The sequence below is a fragment of the Eschrichtius robustus genome, chromosome 5 (genome assembly GCF_028021215.1).
Source record: "Eschrichtius robustus isolate mEscRob2 chromosome 5, mEscRob2.pri, whole genome shotgun sequence".
Taxonomy (NCBI): Eukaryota; Metazoa; Chordata; class Mammalia; order Artiodactyla; family Eschrichtiidae; genus Eschrichtius; species Eschrichtius robustus.
Genome location: NC_090828.1, coordinates 19,860,792 through 19,877,265, shown reverse-complemented (window position 1 = coordinate 19,877,265; position 16,474 = coordinate 19,860,792). Strand labels below are relative to the sequence as shown.

The 16,474-nt window shown below is 47.0% G+C and overlaps 1 protein-coding gene and 1 long non-coding RNA gene across 6 annotated transcripts in view; one reads left to right on the top strand and one right to left on the bottom strand.

Annotated features, from left to right (window-relative positions):
- TNS1 (tensin 1) overlaps nt 1-16,474 on the bottom strand; it is a 229,712-nt gene that overhangs the window by 160,608 nt on the left and 52,630 nt on the right. For all 5 annotated transcript variants that reach the window (XM_068544489.1, XM_068544485.1, XM_068544487.1 and 2 more), the window contains exon 3: nt 13,478-13,515. Coding sequence is in view for 2 of the 5 variants with exons in the window: in XM_068544486.1 (XP_068400587.1) it covers nt 13,478-13,515 (38 nt within the window). In the remaining 3 variants the exon portion in view is untranslated. The remainder of the gene's footprint in view (nt 1-13,477; nt 13,516-16,474) is intronic.
- On the top strand, nt 13,454-15,485 carry LOC137765141 (uncharacterized). The gene is made up of 3 exons (XR_011074124.1): nt 13,454-13,556; nt 14,603-14,729; nt 15,217-15,485. It is a non-coding gene; the product is annotated as an uncharacterized lncRNA (long non-coding RNA).

Sequence of the window (16,474 nt, the reverse complement as noted above, 5' to 3'; positions counted from 1 at the left end):
TAGGTGGGTGTGGGTGTGGGTGCGTGTGTGCACGCACGTGTGCACTGACTGCTTATGACACACTCCAAGTCTACTTATTAACCCCTGAAGGCCCCATACTCTGAGAGACGACTCTAGGAAGATTGAGGGGAAGGGAGGATTATTACAACTTCTCAAAATATTTTATAAAGTGGAGATAATATGGCTTCCCACCCAAGACCTACCTCATCCTTGACCCCCACTGCCGGGGAAGCAGAAGCCAGAGGAACCAGTGGCTTCGTAGGGGCCTGTGCCCAGCGGAGTTGAAGCGGGGTCTCCAGGGGCAAACACACGTTAGTCAGGTGCTATCAAGGGACCCCAGCATCAGAATCACTGGGGGTGTTAGACAGTAATGCAGATCCCTGGGCCCAAGCCAAACCCCACTGAATCAATGTTGAGGGTGGCAGGAATATGCTTAATGGGCTCGCCGGGCAAGGCTGAGGCCCACTGACAGGTGATGCAAGGGAATGGTGACCCATGGCTCTTCTCCTTAGAATTCAGAAAACGAGCCTCAGCAGCAGAGAGTAGAGGCTGAAAGTGGAAAAGGAAGTAATGAAAAGTCATCAGGCTTTGGAGCCAGATACTCAGATCTGAGCTGCCTGCTAGTTTCATGACTGGTGCAAAACACTTCACACCTCAGTTTTCTCATTTGAGAGTGTGGCCCATTATATCCGCTTCCTGGGTGGTTTTTCAAGGATTCAATGAGATGAGTGTCAAGTGCCTCTGCCACCGTGCAGAGGATACACAATAAACAGTGGCTATAAACAAAGTGATTATAATGAAAAACCCTTCGAGTTAGAGAGAAAATAGATTCTTTGAAAAGGTAAGCAAAGTTGATAAGCCTTTAGTAGACTGACCACGAAAAAAAGAGAGACGACTTAAATTACTTGAATCAGAAATGAAAGAGGGGATATTACTACCGACCTTACAGAAATAAAAATTATGAAGGAACACTATGAACAACTGTAGGGCAATAAATTAGATATCTAAGGTGAAACGGACAAATTCCTAGAAAGACACATTGTACCAAAACTGACTCAAGAAGAAATAGAAAATCTGAATAAACCTATAACAAATAAAGAAACTGAATTAGCAATCAAAACACTACACAAAGAGAAAAGCCCAGGCCCAGATGATGTCACATGTGAATTCTACCAAACATTTAAAGAATAATCAATGTCAGCTCTTCACAAACACTTCCAAAAAGTGGAAGCGGAGCAAACACTCATTCTATGAGGCCACTATTACCTCGATATCAAAACCAGACAAAGACATTACAAGAAAACTAAAGACCAATATTTCTTATGAACAGAGATGCAACAAAATACTAGTAACCAAATCCAGCAACATATAATAGTAAGAATTATACATCATGACCAAATGGGATATATCCCAGGAATGCAAGGTTCTTTCAACAACTGGAAATCAACTACTGTAATATACCATAACAATAGAATAAAAAAACAAAAGCACCACGATCATTTCAACGGATGCAGAAAAATATTTGACAAAACCCTGATTTAGAAAACATTCAACAGGGACTTCCTTGGTGGTCCAGTGGGTAAGACTCCACACTCCCAACACAGGGGGCCTGGGTTCAATTCCTGGTCGGGGAACTAGATCCTGCCTGCATGCCGCAACTAAGAGCCCGCATGCTGCAACTAAGACCTGGCGCAACCTAAATAAATAAATAAATATTATTTTTTAAAAAAACACTCAACAAACTAGAAATAGAAGGAGAAGTTCTCAATGTGATAAACGGCATCTATGAAAAACCCACAGCTGACATCATGCGTAATGGTGAAAGACTGCATGCCTTCCCCTAAGATCAAGAACAAGATTAGGATTTCTGCTCTTGCCATTTCTAGTTCTAGGAGGTTCTAGCCAGGACGAGTAAGCAAAAAAATGAAATAAAAGGCTTTCAGTTTGGAAAGGAAGAAGTAAAGGTATCTCCATTCACAGATGAGATGATCTTGTATATAGAAAATCCTACAGAATTCATTTAAAAAACTATTGGAATTAATAAATGAGTTTATGAAGGTTGCAGGATAAATCTTCAATATACAAAAATCAACTGTATGGGGATATACGTATGCATATAGCTGATTCACTTTGTTATACAGCAGAAACTAACACAACATGGTAAAGCAATTATACTCCAATAAAGAGGTTAAAAAAAAATCAATTGTATTTCTATACACTGGCAATGAACAATCTGAAAATGAAATTAAGAAAACAATTCCATTTAAAATAGCAACAAAAAGAATGAAATATTTAGGAATAAATTTAGCCTCCCAAAAGTGTAAAACTTATACTGTGAAAACTACAAAACAGTATGAAAAGAATTTAAAGAAGATCTAAATTAATGGAAAGATATGCCACGCTCACGGATCAGAAGACTCAACATTGTTAAGATGGCAGTACTCCCCAAACTGATCTACAGATTCAATTTAGTCCCTATTAGAATTTCAGTTGGCTGCTTTGTAGAAAGTGATAGGTTGATCCTAAAATTCAAATGGAAACTCAAAGGATCAAAAATAGCCAAAACAATCTTGTAAAAGAAGAATAAAATTGGAAGACTCACACTTCGAATTTCAAAACTTACTATATAACAGTAGTAATCAAAATACTGCAGTACTGGTGTAAGGACAGACATACCCTTATTCCATTCTCAATGGAATACAACTAAGAGTCCAGAAATAAACCCTCACGTCTATGGTTAACTGATCTCTGACAAGGTTGCCAAGATTGTTCAGTGAGGAAAGAGTAGTCTCTTCAACAAATTTCTGGGACAACTGGATAGGCACATGAAAAAGAATGCAGTTGGGCCCTTACCTCATACCATATATAAATACTAACTCAAAGTGGATGAAAGATCTAATGGTAACAGCCAAAACTATAAAACTCAGAAGAAAACATAGGGATAAATATGACTTTGGATTTGACTTTAGCTATGACACCAAAAGCACACACCATAACAGAAAAAAATCAGATAAATTGGACTGAATCAAAGTTTACAACTTGTGTGCTACAAAGTAAAAAGACAACCCACAGGACAGGGAAAAAATGCCTCAAATCACATATCTGATAAGGGACTTGTATCCTGAACATATGAAGAACTCTTATAACCCAACAATAAAAAGGCAAATAACGTAATTTTTTAAATAGGCAAAGAATCTGAATAGACATTCCTCCAAAAAAGATATACACATGACTAATAAGCACATGAAAAGATACTCAACATCATTAGTCATCAGGGAAATCAAATCAAAACCACCATGAGATATCACTTCATATCTACTAGGATGGCTATAATCAAAAAGTCAAATAAGTATTGATGAGGATGTACAGAAATCAGAATCTTCATACATTGCTGGTGAGAATACAAAATGATGCAGCTATGTTGTAAATTGAATTGTGTCCCCCAAAAAAAGATATGTTGAAGTCCCAGTACCTCAGAATGTGACCTTATTTGGAAGAAGGGTCTTTATGGAGGTAATCAAGTTAAAATGTGATCATTATGGTGAGCCTTAATCCAATATGACTGGTGTCCTCATAAAAATTTGACACAGAGACAGATAGACACAGAGGAAAGATGATAAGAAGACACACACAGAAAATACCATGTGAAGATAAAAGATTAAAGTGAAGTATCTATAACCCAAGAAACACCAAAGATTGCCAGCAAACCACTCAAATCTAAGAAGAGGCAAGGTAGGATTCCCCCTACAGTTTTCAGAGAAACATGGTCCTGCCAACACCTTGATTTGGGACTTTTAGCCTCCAGAACTATGGGACAATAAATTTCTGTTAAGTCAGTTTGTGATACTTTGCTACAGCCGACCTAGAAAACTAATATAAGCTACTTTGGAAAACAGGCTGACAGTTCCTCAAAAAGTTAAATATAGAGTTACAACAGGACCCCATAATTCCACACGTAGGTAGAGATGATAGATAGATAGATAGATAGATAGATAGATAGATAGATAGATAGATAGATAGATAGATGGATGATAGATACAAGAGAAGTAAAAACATATGTCCACATGAAAACTTGTTCATGAATATTCATGGCAGCATTATTCACAATAACCAAAAGGTGGAAACAACCCAAATGTCCATCAACTGATAAATGGATAAACAAAATGTGGTATACTCACACAATAGAATATTATTAGGCCATACAAAGGATGTACCTTGAAAACATTATGCTAAGTGAAAGAAGCCAGCCCTGAAGAACATACATTCTATTATTCCATTTATGTGACATCTCCAGAATAGAGAAATACATAGAGACAGAAAGCAGATTAGTGGCTGCTTAAGGCTGGGGCCAGGGTGAGGGAAGGAGAGGGATTCAGGAGGGACAGTTAAACTGTATGGGGTTTCTCAAATGCTGGAGAGGGTGTGGAGAAAAGGGAACCCTCCTGCACTGTTGGCGGGAATGTAAGTTGGTGCAGCCACCATGGAAAACAGTATAGCGGTTCCTCAAAAAACTAAAAATACAGTTACCATATGATCCAGCAATCCAACTCCTCAGCATATATTCGGACAAAACTATAATTCAAAAAGATCCATGCACCCCCATGTTCATAGCAGCACTATTCACAATAGCCAAGACATGGAAACAACCTAAATGTCCATCGACAGATGAACGGGTAAAGAAGATGTGGTATACTACTCAACCATAAAAAAGAACGAAATCATGCTATTTGCAGCAACATGGATGGACCTAGAGATTATCATACTAAGTGAAGTAAGTCAGAAAGAGAAAGAGAAAGACAGGGGCTTCCCTGGTGGCGCAGTGGTTGAGAATCTGCCTGCCAATGCAGGGGACACGGGTTCGAGCCCTGGTCTGGGAGGATCCCACACGCCGCGGAGCAACTAGGCCTGTGAGCCACAACTACTGAGCCTGCGCGTCTGGAGCCTGTGCTCCGCAACAAGAGAGGCTGCGATAGTGAGAGGCCCGCGCACCGCGATGAAGAGTGGCCCCCGCTCGCCGCAACTAGAGAAAGCCCTCACACAGAAACGAAGACCCAACACAGCCAAAAATAAACTAATTAATTAATTAAATAAAATAAGGTACTGCTTACTTTAAAAAAAAAAAAAGAAAGACAAATACCATATGATATCACTTATATGTGGAATCTAAAATATGACACAAATGAACTTATCTACGAAACAGAAAGACTCACAGACATAGAGAGCCCAGTTGTGGTTGCCAAAGGGGAGCGGGGGCTGGGGAGGGATGGATTGGGAGTTTGGGGTTAGCAGATGCAAATTGTTATACATAGAACGGATAAACAACAAGGTCCTACTGTATAGCATAGGGAACTATACTCAATATCCTGTGATAAACCATAATGGAAAAGAATATGAAAAAGAATGTATATAAATGTATAACTGAATCACTTTGCTGTACAGCAGAAATTAACAAAACATTGTAAATCAACTGTACTTCAATAAAATAATTTTTTTAATGTATGGAGTTTCTTTTTGAGGTGATAAAATGCTCTAATATTGACTGTGGTGATGGTTGCACAACATTGAATATACAAAAAACCCAGTGAAATGTATGCTTTACCTTGGTGGCGCAGTGGTTAAGAATTCGCCTCCCAATGCTGGGGACGCGGTTCAATCCCTGGTCAGGGAACTAGATCCCACATGTATGCAGCAACTAAGAGTTAGCATGCCACAACTAAGGAGCCTGCCAGCTGCAACTAAGGAGCCCACCAGCTGCAACTAAGACCTGGCACAACCAAAAATAAATAAACAAAATAAATAAATTTTTTTTTTAAAAAAGAAACGTATGCTTTAAATGGGTGAATTGTATGGTATGTGAATTACATCTCAAGAAAGTTGTTATTTTTTAAAAAAGAGTAAGAGAGGCCCTTGACCACAGAAAGCACTATTACACACTTGGCACTGTGCTGGGTGCTGACCAAGACAGCAAGGACGGAGGTGGGTCTTCAGAAGCTGCAGACCAGCGGTTCTCAAATTTGGCTGCAAAGGGGACTCACCTGGGAAGCTTTTATTTAAATCAACTTTATTGACATATAATTTATATACAATAAATGCATCCCTTCCTTTTAAGAATATAGTTCAGTGAGTTTGACAAACACATACTCTGGGTAACCACCACCACAATCAAGATGAAGAACATCTGTATCACCCAAAAAAAGTTCCCTCACACTCTTCTGCAGTCAATCTTCCCACCACCTCCCAGGTCCAGGAAAGTACTAATCTGCTTTCTGTCATGAGAGTTTTGCCTTGTCAAGAATTTCATAAAAATGTAACCATCTAGTATGTACTCTTTTGTGTCTGGCTTCTTTCACTAAGCACAGTGTTTTTGAGATTCATCCATGATGCTGTGCATAACAATAGTTCATTTGTTTTTATCACCACGTAGTATTCCACTGGACCTTTATGACAGTTTGTCGATTCACCTGTTGTTGACTATTTGGGTTTTTCCAGTTTGGGAATTGTGAATTGTGAATTCATAGCTATTGTGAATAAAGCTGCTATGAATTTATGTGCAAGCCTTTCAGCAGACATGTTTCCATTTCTCTTGGGTAAATACCTTGGAGCAGAATTGCTGGGGCATAAGGCAAGTGTATGTTTAACTTTATAAGGAATGGTCAAACTGCTTTCCAGAATGGTTGTGCCATTTTACACCCCCACCTATGGTTGCCACTTTCAAAACTCCCAATGCCCAGGTCATGCCCCAAACCAATTAAATCAGAATCCCTGGGGAGGAGGACCCAGGCATCATTATCTTTAAAGCACCCCAGTGATTCTAATGCACAGACAAGGTCTGGAACCACTGCTACAGATCTCAGGTGCCCTGAGGCAAACAAACAGCAAAAGACACATTATATTCACCTACATCTGTTTCCTCATTCTTCCTTGATAGTGGAGAGGGAGAAAAGAAGCAAAACATATGCAAGCATCATCTTGCTTGACACCAGTGCCCTCAGCAAGCTTGGTTGGTCTCTCAGTTCAGATTTTTCCCCACCTTTTTTTGTTTTGTTTTGTTTTGGGGTTTTTTGGCTGCACCGCGTGGCCCAGCATGGCATGCGGGATCTAAGTTCCCCAACCAGGGATTGAACCCGTGCCCCCTGCAGCAGAAGCGTGGAGTCCTAACCACTGGACCGCCAGGGAATTCCCACCTCCCCTCTTTTTCTGAGTTAGAAGAAGGTAGGAGGAATACAAAATGATAAATATTAGCAACATTTTGACCACTTAATTTTGAGCTTGGCATTTTAGCTGGGTTATCATAGAGCCCTACAAAATAGGTCCTACTATAATCCCTATGTTACAGATGAGGAAACTGGGGCTCAGAGAGGTTAAGTACCTTGCCCAGGGTCACACAGCCAGTTATTATTGTAGTCAGCATTTAAACTCAACAGTCTGTCCCCAAGGCCAAAGAACTTAAGCACTCCACTGGGCTCAGAGCAATGGATGGGTCGTGGAGCCATGAACCTCCTCCCACTACCCTGCTATCCCGGTAGCAGGAGAATACAACAAGCCTCCAACACAATTGTGAAGGGAGGCTGCAGGTGTGTTTATGAGAGAGCGGGAGAGTGAGATATAATGTGACTGAAAGATGGGGGTTAATTATGGGATTTCCTTTCCTTTCAAGCTTAAAGGATGGGATTTAAACCCCTCTGGAACAGGGGAGGAGACCAACTCATTGCTGCAGCCGCCTCCCTTCACCCCCCTCCCCCCCTTCCCCCCACCCGGTGCTGAGGGCAGGGAAGTGCCAGGGCTGGGAAGAGGGTAGGAGAACTAAAGGAAGCGAGGTGAGAAGGGGCTGCCCGGAGGCTGAGGTGTGGGCCTGGGCAATTTGCCTGCCCTGCATCTACCTGGTCCTTTCATCTAACTCTTATCTGACTTGGAATAGACAGCTAGCATTTTGCTGGAAGGAGCCGCCCTTGTCAGCTGGGACTGCTATTTCAAACAAGGGGGCAAGTCAGGAGTGAAAAAAGGGTTTCTCAGACACGTATCAGGATTAGGGGAAACTGGGTGTGGGCTGCGCAGGAACTCTCTGTATTATCTTTCCAACTTTTCTGTAAATCGAAAGCCAGCCTAAAATGTAAAGTCTCCTTTAAAATAATAAAATAAATACACAAATGAATAAGATGTATCTGGAGGTTGTAGAACCCTATAGCAGGCAAGTGAGGAGAAAAGCAAAACAGAAGAAAATCTGCTGTGTATATACACACTGTGCACATGCTCAGACAAAAGTGGAAGACAAATCCTGGGCCATTCATTTTAAATCCTCAACAGGAGAAACAACTGGGGACAGATAAGGACCCCTATGAGACTTAAGGGTGGGGACTAAGGGAGGCTTAGAATTTGCTCCCCTCAAGAGATTTAGGGGGACAGCTGGAGAGTGGGGCTTCCGTGAACTACGATGAGTTGCCAGTGCCTGTACCAGCCCCTTCTCTCTATTTGTCTCTGTTTCTCTGGCTTGCTCTCAGACTCACCTCCCTTCTCACCTGCTCCCCACCATTTATCCCAGGGCAGTGCCAGAAAGCCACTGGCACTAAGGTGCCCTTAGCCAAGTTGGTTACCGTCCCTGGGCCTCAACATTGGATCTCTAAAATGGGACTCCCATGAGCCCTGCCCACCTCACAGGACTGCGAAGGTAAGGGAAAATGTTTTGTGTATTACAAAGTTCAGTGTAGATACAGGTGATTTAATGTTCAGAGCCAGTCTGCTCATAGTAGCCCCAGACTGGAAATAACCCAAATGGCAATCAGCAGTGGAATGGATAAATAAATTGGGGTTTATTCACATACTGGAATACAACATAGCAATAAAAAAAGAATGAACCACTGCAACCCACTAGAACACAGACGAGCCTCCCAGACATAACGTTGAGTGAAACAAGCCAGACACAAAAGTAAACATACTGCATGATTCAATTTATATGAAGTTCATAAACAGGCAAAACTAATCTCTGATGGTATAAGTAAGACTAGCAATTACCTTTGGGGGATATTGGTTGGAGGGGAGCATAAAGGCTGCTTCTAAAAAATGGTTTTTCTGCTCCTTCTTTCCTGCTCTCATCCACCCCCTCAGCCTCTCCCTGTATAGGAACTTCTTGTTTCTCAACATTCCTTTATTCCACTCCTTTACTTCTTCATTGGAACCTCTACTACCGGCCAGGCACTAGTCTAGAAGCTGAGGGCGCAACATATCTCTCAACAGTCCCAAGTGCAATAAACATGTATTTAACATCTGCTCTGAGCTGAGCACTAAGGGCCCTCCTCTACCAGCACTGAGCATTTTCTCTCAAGCAGGTCCAAGTGGCAAAGAGCGAGGCACAGAATATCTGGGCTCCTTTCTAGTTTCACCTATGGTTCCAAGAAAGAAGATGCCTACTATGTGTCAATGGGCATTTAATCCTCTATAACCCAGCTCACACAGCTGGAAGGCAGCAGCATAGAGTTCAAACCCAGGTATGTCTGATTCCTATGTCCCTGCCCTTCCCACCACTCTCGAGACCTCCCAAGAGCCAGATCAGTTTTGCTCTCTCCCTGGAACTCTGTGGTAGTCAGCCTCCAAATGGACCCAGTGATTCTTGCCTCCAAGTATTCATGTCTTCATAGGCCCCTCCCACACTCAATGGGGTTGACTTGTGTGACTAATAGCATATTGTAGAAATAGTGTTTGTCTTCCAAGTCTAGGCTATAAAAGACATGGGGCTTCTGCCTTGCTCTTTCTTGAATCACTCACTTTGAGGCAGCCAGGAGCCATGTTATGAGGACACTCAAGCAGTCCTATGGAGACAGCTGTGTGTCAAGAAACTGACACCTCCTGCCAAAAGCCAGCCCCAACTTGTTAGCCACATGAATGAACCATCTTGGAAGGAGATCCCCCAGCCTGTCAGGCCTTCAGATGACATTAGCCCCACCTGGCATCTTGACCACCACCCCATGAGAGACCCCAGCCCAGAACCGGCCAGCTAAGCCACTCCCAAATTTCTGACGCACAGAAACTGTGTGTTGCTGCTTTAAGCTACTAAATTTGGGCGGAATTTGTTACATCGTATTGTGCCGTATAAATAATAGAGCCCCGCTCAGAGCCATGGGTTCATGATGCAGGAATAGTCTGGAAGGAGGCATGTTTAGGCATCCAGAACCAGCCACTTACCAGAGGGGTGGCCAGAGCGAGCTGAATTTGAGAGGACAGGAGAGGATCAATATCAGCAAGAAATCCTCAGTGTGTGGGAAAAGAACTGTGAAATAAGAGACCAAGCAAAGCAGAAGTCCTGGCACCCTCTTCCCTAGAAATTTCTCACACTTCATCTATCTCAGTAAATAGAACCACGTGTACCCGGTGACTCTGGCCAAAAACCTGGGAGTCATCCTTGAGCCCATTCTCACTCTCACACCCAACATCCCATCCACAGCCAGGCTCTGGGCTCTACCCCAGAATGCATCCCAGGCCTGGTCCCTTCTCACCATCTTTCCGGCAAGCGCCATGGACTAAGCCGCCAGCGTCTATCACCTGGGCAATATCAGCCGCCTCTTGACCCATCTCCCTGCTCCTACACTTTCGCCTGCTCAAGGTCAGAGTGGCCTTCTCCAAGTGGAGATCAGGTCATGTCTCTCATGCTTAAAACCCGCCAGTGCACACTACTCTCCAGCCACACGGCCTTCTTTCAAGCGTGACAAGCTCACCTCACCTCAGGTGCACTGTCTCTTTCCATCTCTCAAATCATCATGTAACATCACTGGAGTCTCATCTCACACAATACTTCCTTGGAGGAGTTTTCCTGGGCCACTCAGCCTAATCATTCTCTAACCCCCGCTCTAGCTCGATTCCCTCATAACTTGTTTGCCTATTTGTTGTCTGTCTCCCCTGTGAGAATGTCAGTCCCATGAGGGCAAAGGCCTTCTCTGTCTTGTTCACCTACAACAGTGTCTGGCATATGGAAAGAGCTCCAAAAACATTGGTTTAATGAATCCCTTCTAGAGGCAGGGGGATGGATGAGATGACCTCCAAGTTGATCTGGTTATAAAATCCAGAGTACAGAGCTCTGCTGTGTGTTCTGGGGCTCACATCACCCTTTCCCAGCAGGAGGAAAAGGCAGGGCATTAGCAAGATCTGTAGTTTTAGGGGAGAGACTTGCCAGCTGGGTGGCGCTCACACCACCAGTGGGTACCATTTCCTATAGAGGAAAATCCTATAAAAAGCCCCATTTGTCTGTCTGGCCACTGCCCTGCCAGACCACCTCTTCCCGCCGGGTTAGCCTCATTGGCTGGGGAGAGCAGGGCTGCTGCAGCCTGGTGTATTCTGACCCCCCAGCATATGTGAGAACTGCCAAGCAGGCTACGCCCCCCAGAAGTCATCTTTGTCATCTCTCTGCGTCCACACAGGAGGCAGCTGTACAGCAAGGAGCCATCTTCTGTCACACCTCTCAGCCTCTCTGGACCCCCCATTCACCCTACTCAGACCCTTCACTGGACATTCATCACCTTATCCTCTCTGACTGTATCCACTACTGCAAGAGATGGAAGGCAAAGGGGGAAAGGCAGGTAAGGATCAAGGAATGTCTGCCCCTAGGCAAGAGGGACATTTTAGAAGGAAGCGCAAAGGCCCAGGGACAGAAATGGGTGAGGAATTATACTGTGAGACCTTGGGAAAGTCATTCAACCTTTGGGTGCCTTGGTTTATCTGTAAAACAACGAGAGCTTTCGGCCTGTTTTATGTTCTGGTAGAATTAAAAGAATAAAATCAGATAACGCATTGAAGTGTTTTCTAAGGCCTATAGCACTGTACAAATGTCCATTGTTATTAAGAGAAACAGGTGCAGGAAGGGGGGGGGGGTTGAATGGGGAGGAGCAAGAACACCGGAAGGTTCTGGGGTTAAAGGTGGAAAAACTCTGCTCTGGATGAAGAGAACAAGGTGGGAGATGCAGGGAGAGGCAGAAACTCACTTCCCACCCGGAGAAAAAAAGGCTGAGGTTGTCAGAAAAGCAGAAGACAACAGAAGGGGCAGAAACTGCCCAGATGGCAGAAACAAGCCAGGCCTTTTGCACTTCTGCTGGGACAGCCCTCCAACCTGGAGTTTCCAGATGGAGAGACCCCTCCCCTACACCACAGCAAGGCTGTGTACTCTGCTTGAGCAAGGTCACTCAGGAGGAAGTGGATCCCCTCTCGGAGAGGCCTACTCCATCAGCACCTTTCTCCAGTGTAATTCTCCGCCCTCAGAGCTACCAATTGATAATAATCAATTACCTGTTATGTTTTTGAGCACCTATTGTGTGTCAGGCACTGTGCTGGGCACGTCACACACATTGTCCCATCTCATCCTCATAATAACCTTTTCTTATTCCCATATCCTTGAGAATGAAACAGAGGCTCAGAGAGGTTATATGACTTGCCCAAGGTCACCCAGCTAATAAGAAGCAGAGCATGAGATGCACCAGACACCGGGCCTCAACTGCTCAAAGCTCCTTTTTGAAGCATCCTCCCCCTTCCTTCCATTCACGGAACTCCTTCCTGAAAGATTAAGTGCGAATGGCAAAGGCAGGGGCTAGAGGGCAGGGAGGATATTAACAATAATGGGACCAGTGCGTAGACTGGCTGCACATGAAAGGTTGAGGCAGGGCACTTCCACCTCCAGAAAGCTGAGCGCATCTGACGGAACAATTTCCTTCCCAAGTCATCCATCAAAACCCATCCTGGTGTCATCCCCACCCCCACCCCCATTACTCCAAGGCTGCCACCAGGTGATCACTCTTCTGCCAAAGCATGAGAGGATGCAGCAAGGGACCAGTCAACCTGGCCAATCAGGACCCAGCAGTTCCTCTGGTCTTTCTTTCCTCCTGTTTTCCTCTCCCACTAAGACCAGCCAGGAAACACTGATGGGGAAACTGAGCACCAAAGTGGGATCCCGCCAATGAAGAGAGTGGGACAGTCGCTCAAGGAGGTTCCAGACTCAGCGCGACCCTGACCTCTGACCTTTTTCCACCTCACCCCCACTCCCCCTACCTATCCCCTTCTCCACCCTCGGGGTCCTATGACTGTGGCCCCATCCCGCGTTTTTCTAGGCTGGCCAAATCCGGCCAACTAGGGCTCTGCGCGGCCCAAGGGGGAATTGAAATGCATCCCTCTCCCCCTCCATACCTCCACTCCCTTTGAGAACTAGGTGGAAATACCTTCAAAGGCCCTTCTCCAGGAGCTCGATCCCCGCCAGCCACCCCCAGTAGCCGCCGAGCCTGCGCATCGCGCCCCCATCCCCCTCGCCGCCCCCCGCCCCCGGCCCTCGCCTTCACCTTGACCTGAGGCAGCTCCGGGGCCCAGAAGCTTTGCATAAACAAAGAGAGAAGGAGGGGACGATCAGGGCACCGCCCCCGGCCCGCCGGCGCCCCCGCTCCAGTCCCGTGACCCCTAGCCCGTCCCGTCCTCAAGCCCCCTGCGGGGCCAGCGGCCCGCAGCCCCTTACCTTGGCCTGGCATTTCCGATGACAGGAGAAGCTGCAGACTGCAAGAGGGCGAGACACAGAAAGAAAGTTTAGCCGCGAGGTATGAAATGGAAACTCCGGCGAAATCTCCTCCCACCCCCGCCCGCAATCCGCGCTCGGGAGGGAAGGAGGGACGGAGGGAAGGAGGGACGGAGAGAGGAGGGGGCGGGGGGCTGCCGCAGCTCCCCGGGGCCTGAGGGGCGAGAACGCCCGGGACTGCGAACCCGCGGGCCGAGAAGGCGCCTAGACCACGTTGCCAGAGCCCCTCGGGCAGCCGCGGGAAGTTGGGAGGAGCAGGGGGAGAAGAGGGGAACCGACTCGGCCGCTGGATCCTTGCAGAGGGCAGAGGTGGCCCGGACCCAGGGTCCTTGTCAGCCGAGCTAGGAATAAGGCGACCTTCTCCCCTTACACGCCAGGCAGGCAGCTGGCACCCGGGAACCACGATCACACTCACTCCCCCCAGGAGAGACACACAGACCCAATTCATGGTCCAGGAGAGGCCCGCGCGTGCGCACACACACACACACACACACATTTACACCCATATACACACACAGACACCAATAACCACTTACACCCATACACTCAGCCATACGTGCACACATAGCCAGCCTTGCACACCCACTCACAAGCCCAAGGAGAAACCTCTGACTGGGGGTCGGGGGGGGGGGTCGCACACACAATTTCACGGGAGATCCTCGGAGTACAGCCTGACACAGACATGTGGACACAGATTCACAAACTTTATGTGTTGAAACACACGTGAGTTGAAACACACACACACACACACACACACTCACACACACACACGACTCGCTCTGCCCTCCCACTACCAGAAGCTGGAATCAAATTTCCTGTGGGGTTCCCTCAGCCTGGAATGTCCCAGCCTGCCCACCCTAACCCCAGGGCCCTCCACCCAGGGTTTGGTGAGCCTCTCTCACCAGGTCCCGAAGATGGGTGAGGGGGCTCCTGAGCTGAGCTTCTGCGCTGACTTGGGCCTGCGGAGGCAGGTGGGTCAGGGGCACTGGTTAGGGAACAGGGAGCCACCCTGACGGCGAATCCTCAGTCCCGGACCACAGTCGGCTGCCCTGCCTCCTGGATCTACAGTTACCCAACCCCTTTCCAACCACGAGCCAACCAGATCCCCAGCGGAACGCAGAAGGGAGACTGAGGCACAGCTGAAGGCCCAGAGCCGCCAAAAGAGGCTCCAGGGCACCCCACACGAAGACTTCTGGTTTGTTGGTGGGAGTGGGGGCGGTGGGGGAAGCTGGGAGGCACACCGGGTGGAGTCTGGGATGTGACCTTGGCCGGCCCTTGTTCTCCCAGAACCTAGTTCTGGCCCCAGCTCAGACCTGTGATTCAGCCAGTGCTGCGCAAGGCTTTCCTGACCCCACCAGCCACGCAGCCCGGCCCGGGGACTTCTCCGCCCCCGGCCACCCACGTCAAGTCAGGCCCATCCATCAAGCCTTTCTGCTCCTCCCTCTGCCCCACCCGCCCCAACCCCAGGCAACGCCCCTGCAGAGGGTGTTTCCACTCTGACGCCGGCAGCCTGCCTAGCCCCACCCCCATGCCTTCTTTTCTGGCCTAGGAATGTGGAATTGAGAAAGCCTCTGGCCATGTGGCCTGAGCTTTGAAGGCCCTTCCAGTCAGGCAGGCGCCCCACTGGGCCACTGCCTCCAGATCAAGGGACCTTTCCTCTTCCTCTGCTAATCAAATGCCAGGTCTTCAAGAATAAGGCCTGGGGGCTTCCCTGGTGGTGCAGTGGTTGAGAATCTGCCTGCCAATGCAGGAGACACAGGTTCGAGCCCTGGTCCGGGAAGATCCTACATGCCGCGGAGCAACTAGGCCCGTGAGCCACAATTGCTGAGCCTGCGCGTCTGGAGCCTGTGCTCCGCAACAAGAGACGCCGCGATAGTGAGAGGCCCGCGCACCGCGATGAAGAGTGGCCCCCGCTTGCCGCAACTAGAGAAAACCCTCGCACAGAAACGAAGACCCAACACAGCCTTAAATAAATAAATAAATAAAATTTAAAAAAAAAAGAATAAGGCCTGGGCCCCTCCTCTGGAGGCCTCTCTCACTCTTCCCTCCTCCTTGAAGGCATCACCACAGAGTGCCATTTCCTGCACCATCTTGGTTCCTACACTTGTGGGCTCCTTCAAGGAAGGGACCTCCTGGCTCTCTCTCTCTCTCTCTCTCTCTCTCTCTCTCTCTCACACACACGAGAGATACAGTGCCTAGTACGTAGTAGAGGCTTAATAAATGTTTGCTGAGTTGACCAGAAGATCTCCCCTGGAGTTTATGTGCACCCCCATTTAATCATCCCCCCCCCACTCAGTCTTTTCCTGAACCATAACCCTCCCCCCAGCGTCTCATAGTCAATCAATAAGGCACCCCTAAGTGTTCACTCCAGGCCTCCCAACCCCAGTCTAGACACTGGGAGCACAATGAGAGCCAGGACTCCATCTTTCTTTGGCGTCAGACTTCATACTCCTGACGTTCACAGAATGCATCAAAACTTTCCTACCTCAGGGCCTTTGCACTTGCTGTTCTGGCTGCCTGGAAAGCTCTCCCTCACTCCATCTCTCCATTGTTCACCAAGCCACATCCTTCTTCTACTTCTAGAATCCACTGAAAGCCATCTCTTCAAAGAGGCTTGCCCTGACCACCCAAATAACAGTAGGCTCCCCATTATTCTTTCTCAGCAGCACCCTGATAAAATCCTCTTAGCACAGCTCACAATCTGAACTCATCTGGGGTAATTCCTGCTCACTTATAGATAGTATATCTCCCCACACTAGATGGATGACGGCAGGGAACATGCCTGTCTCATTCACACTGTATCCCCAGCAGCTAGAACAGTGTCTGCTCCAAGCGCACAGCACCAAACAGCACCTTTGTGCAAATTAGAAAAAGTCCCACCCTCTGGGCAGACCAGCCCACTGGACATTGACTATAGTGTCTTTGTGGGAATGGCAAGAA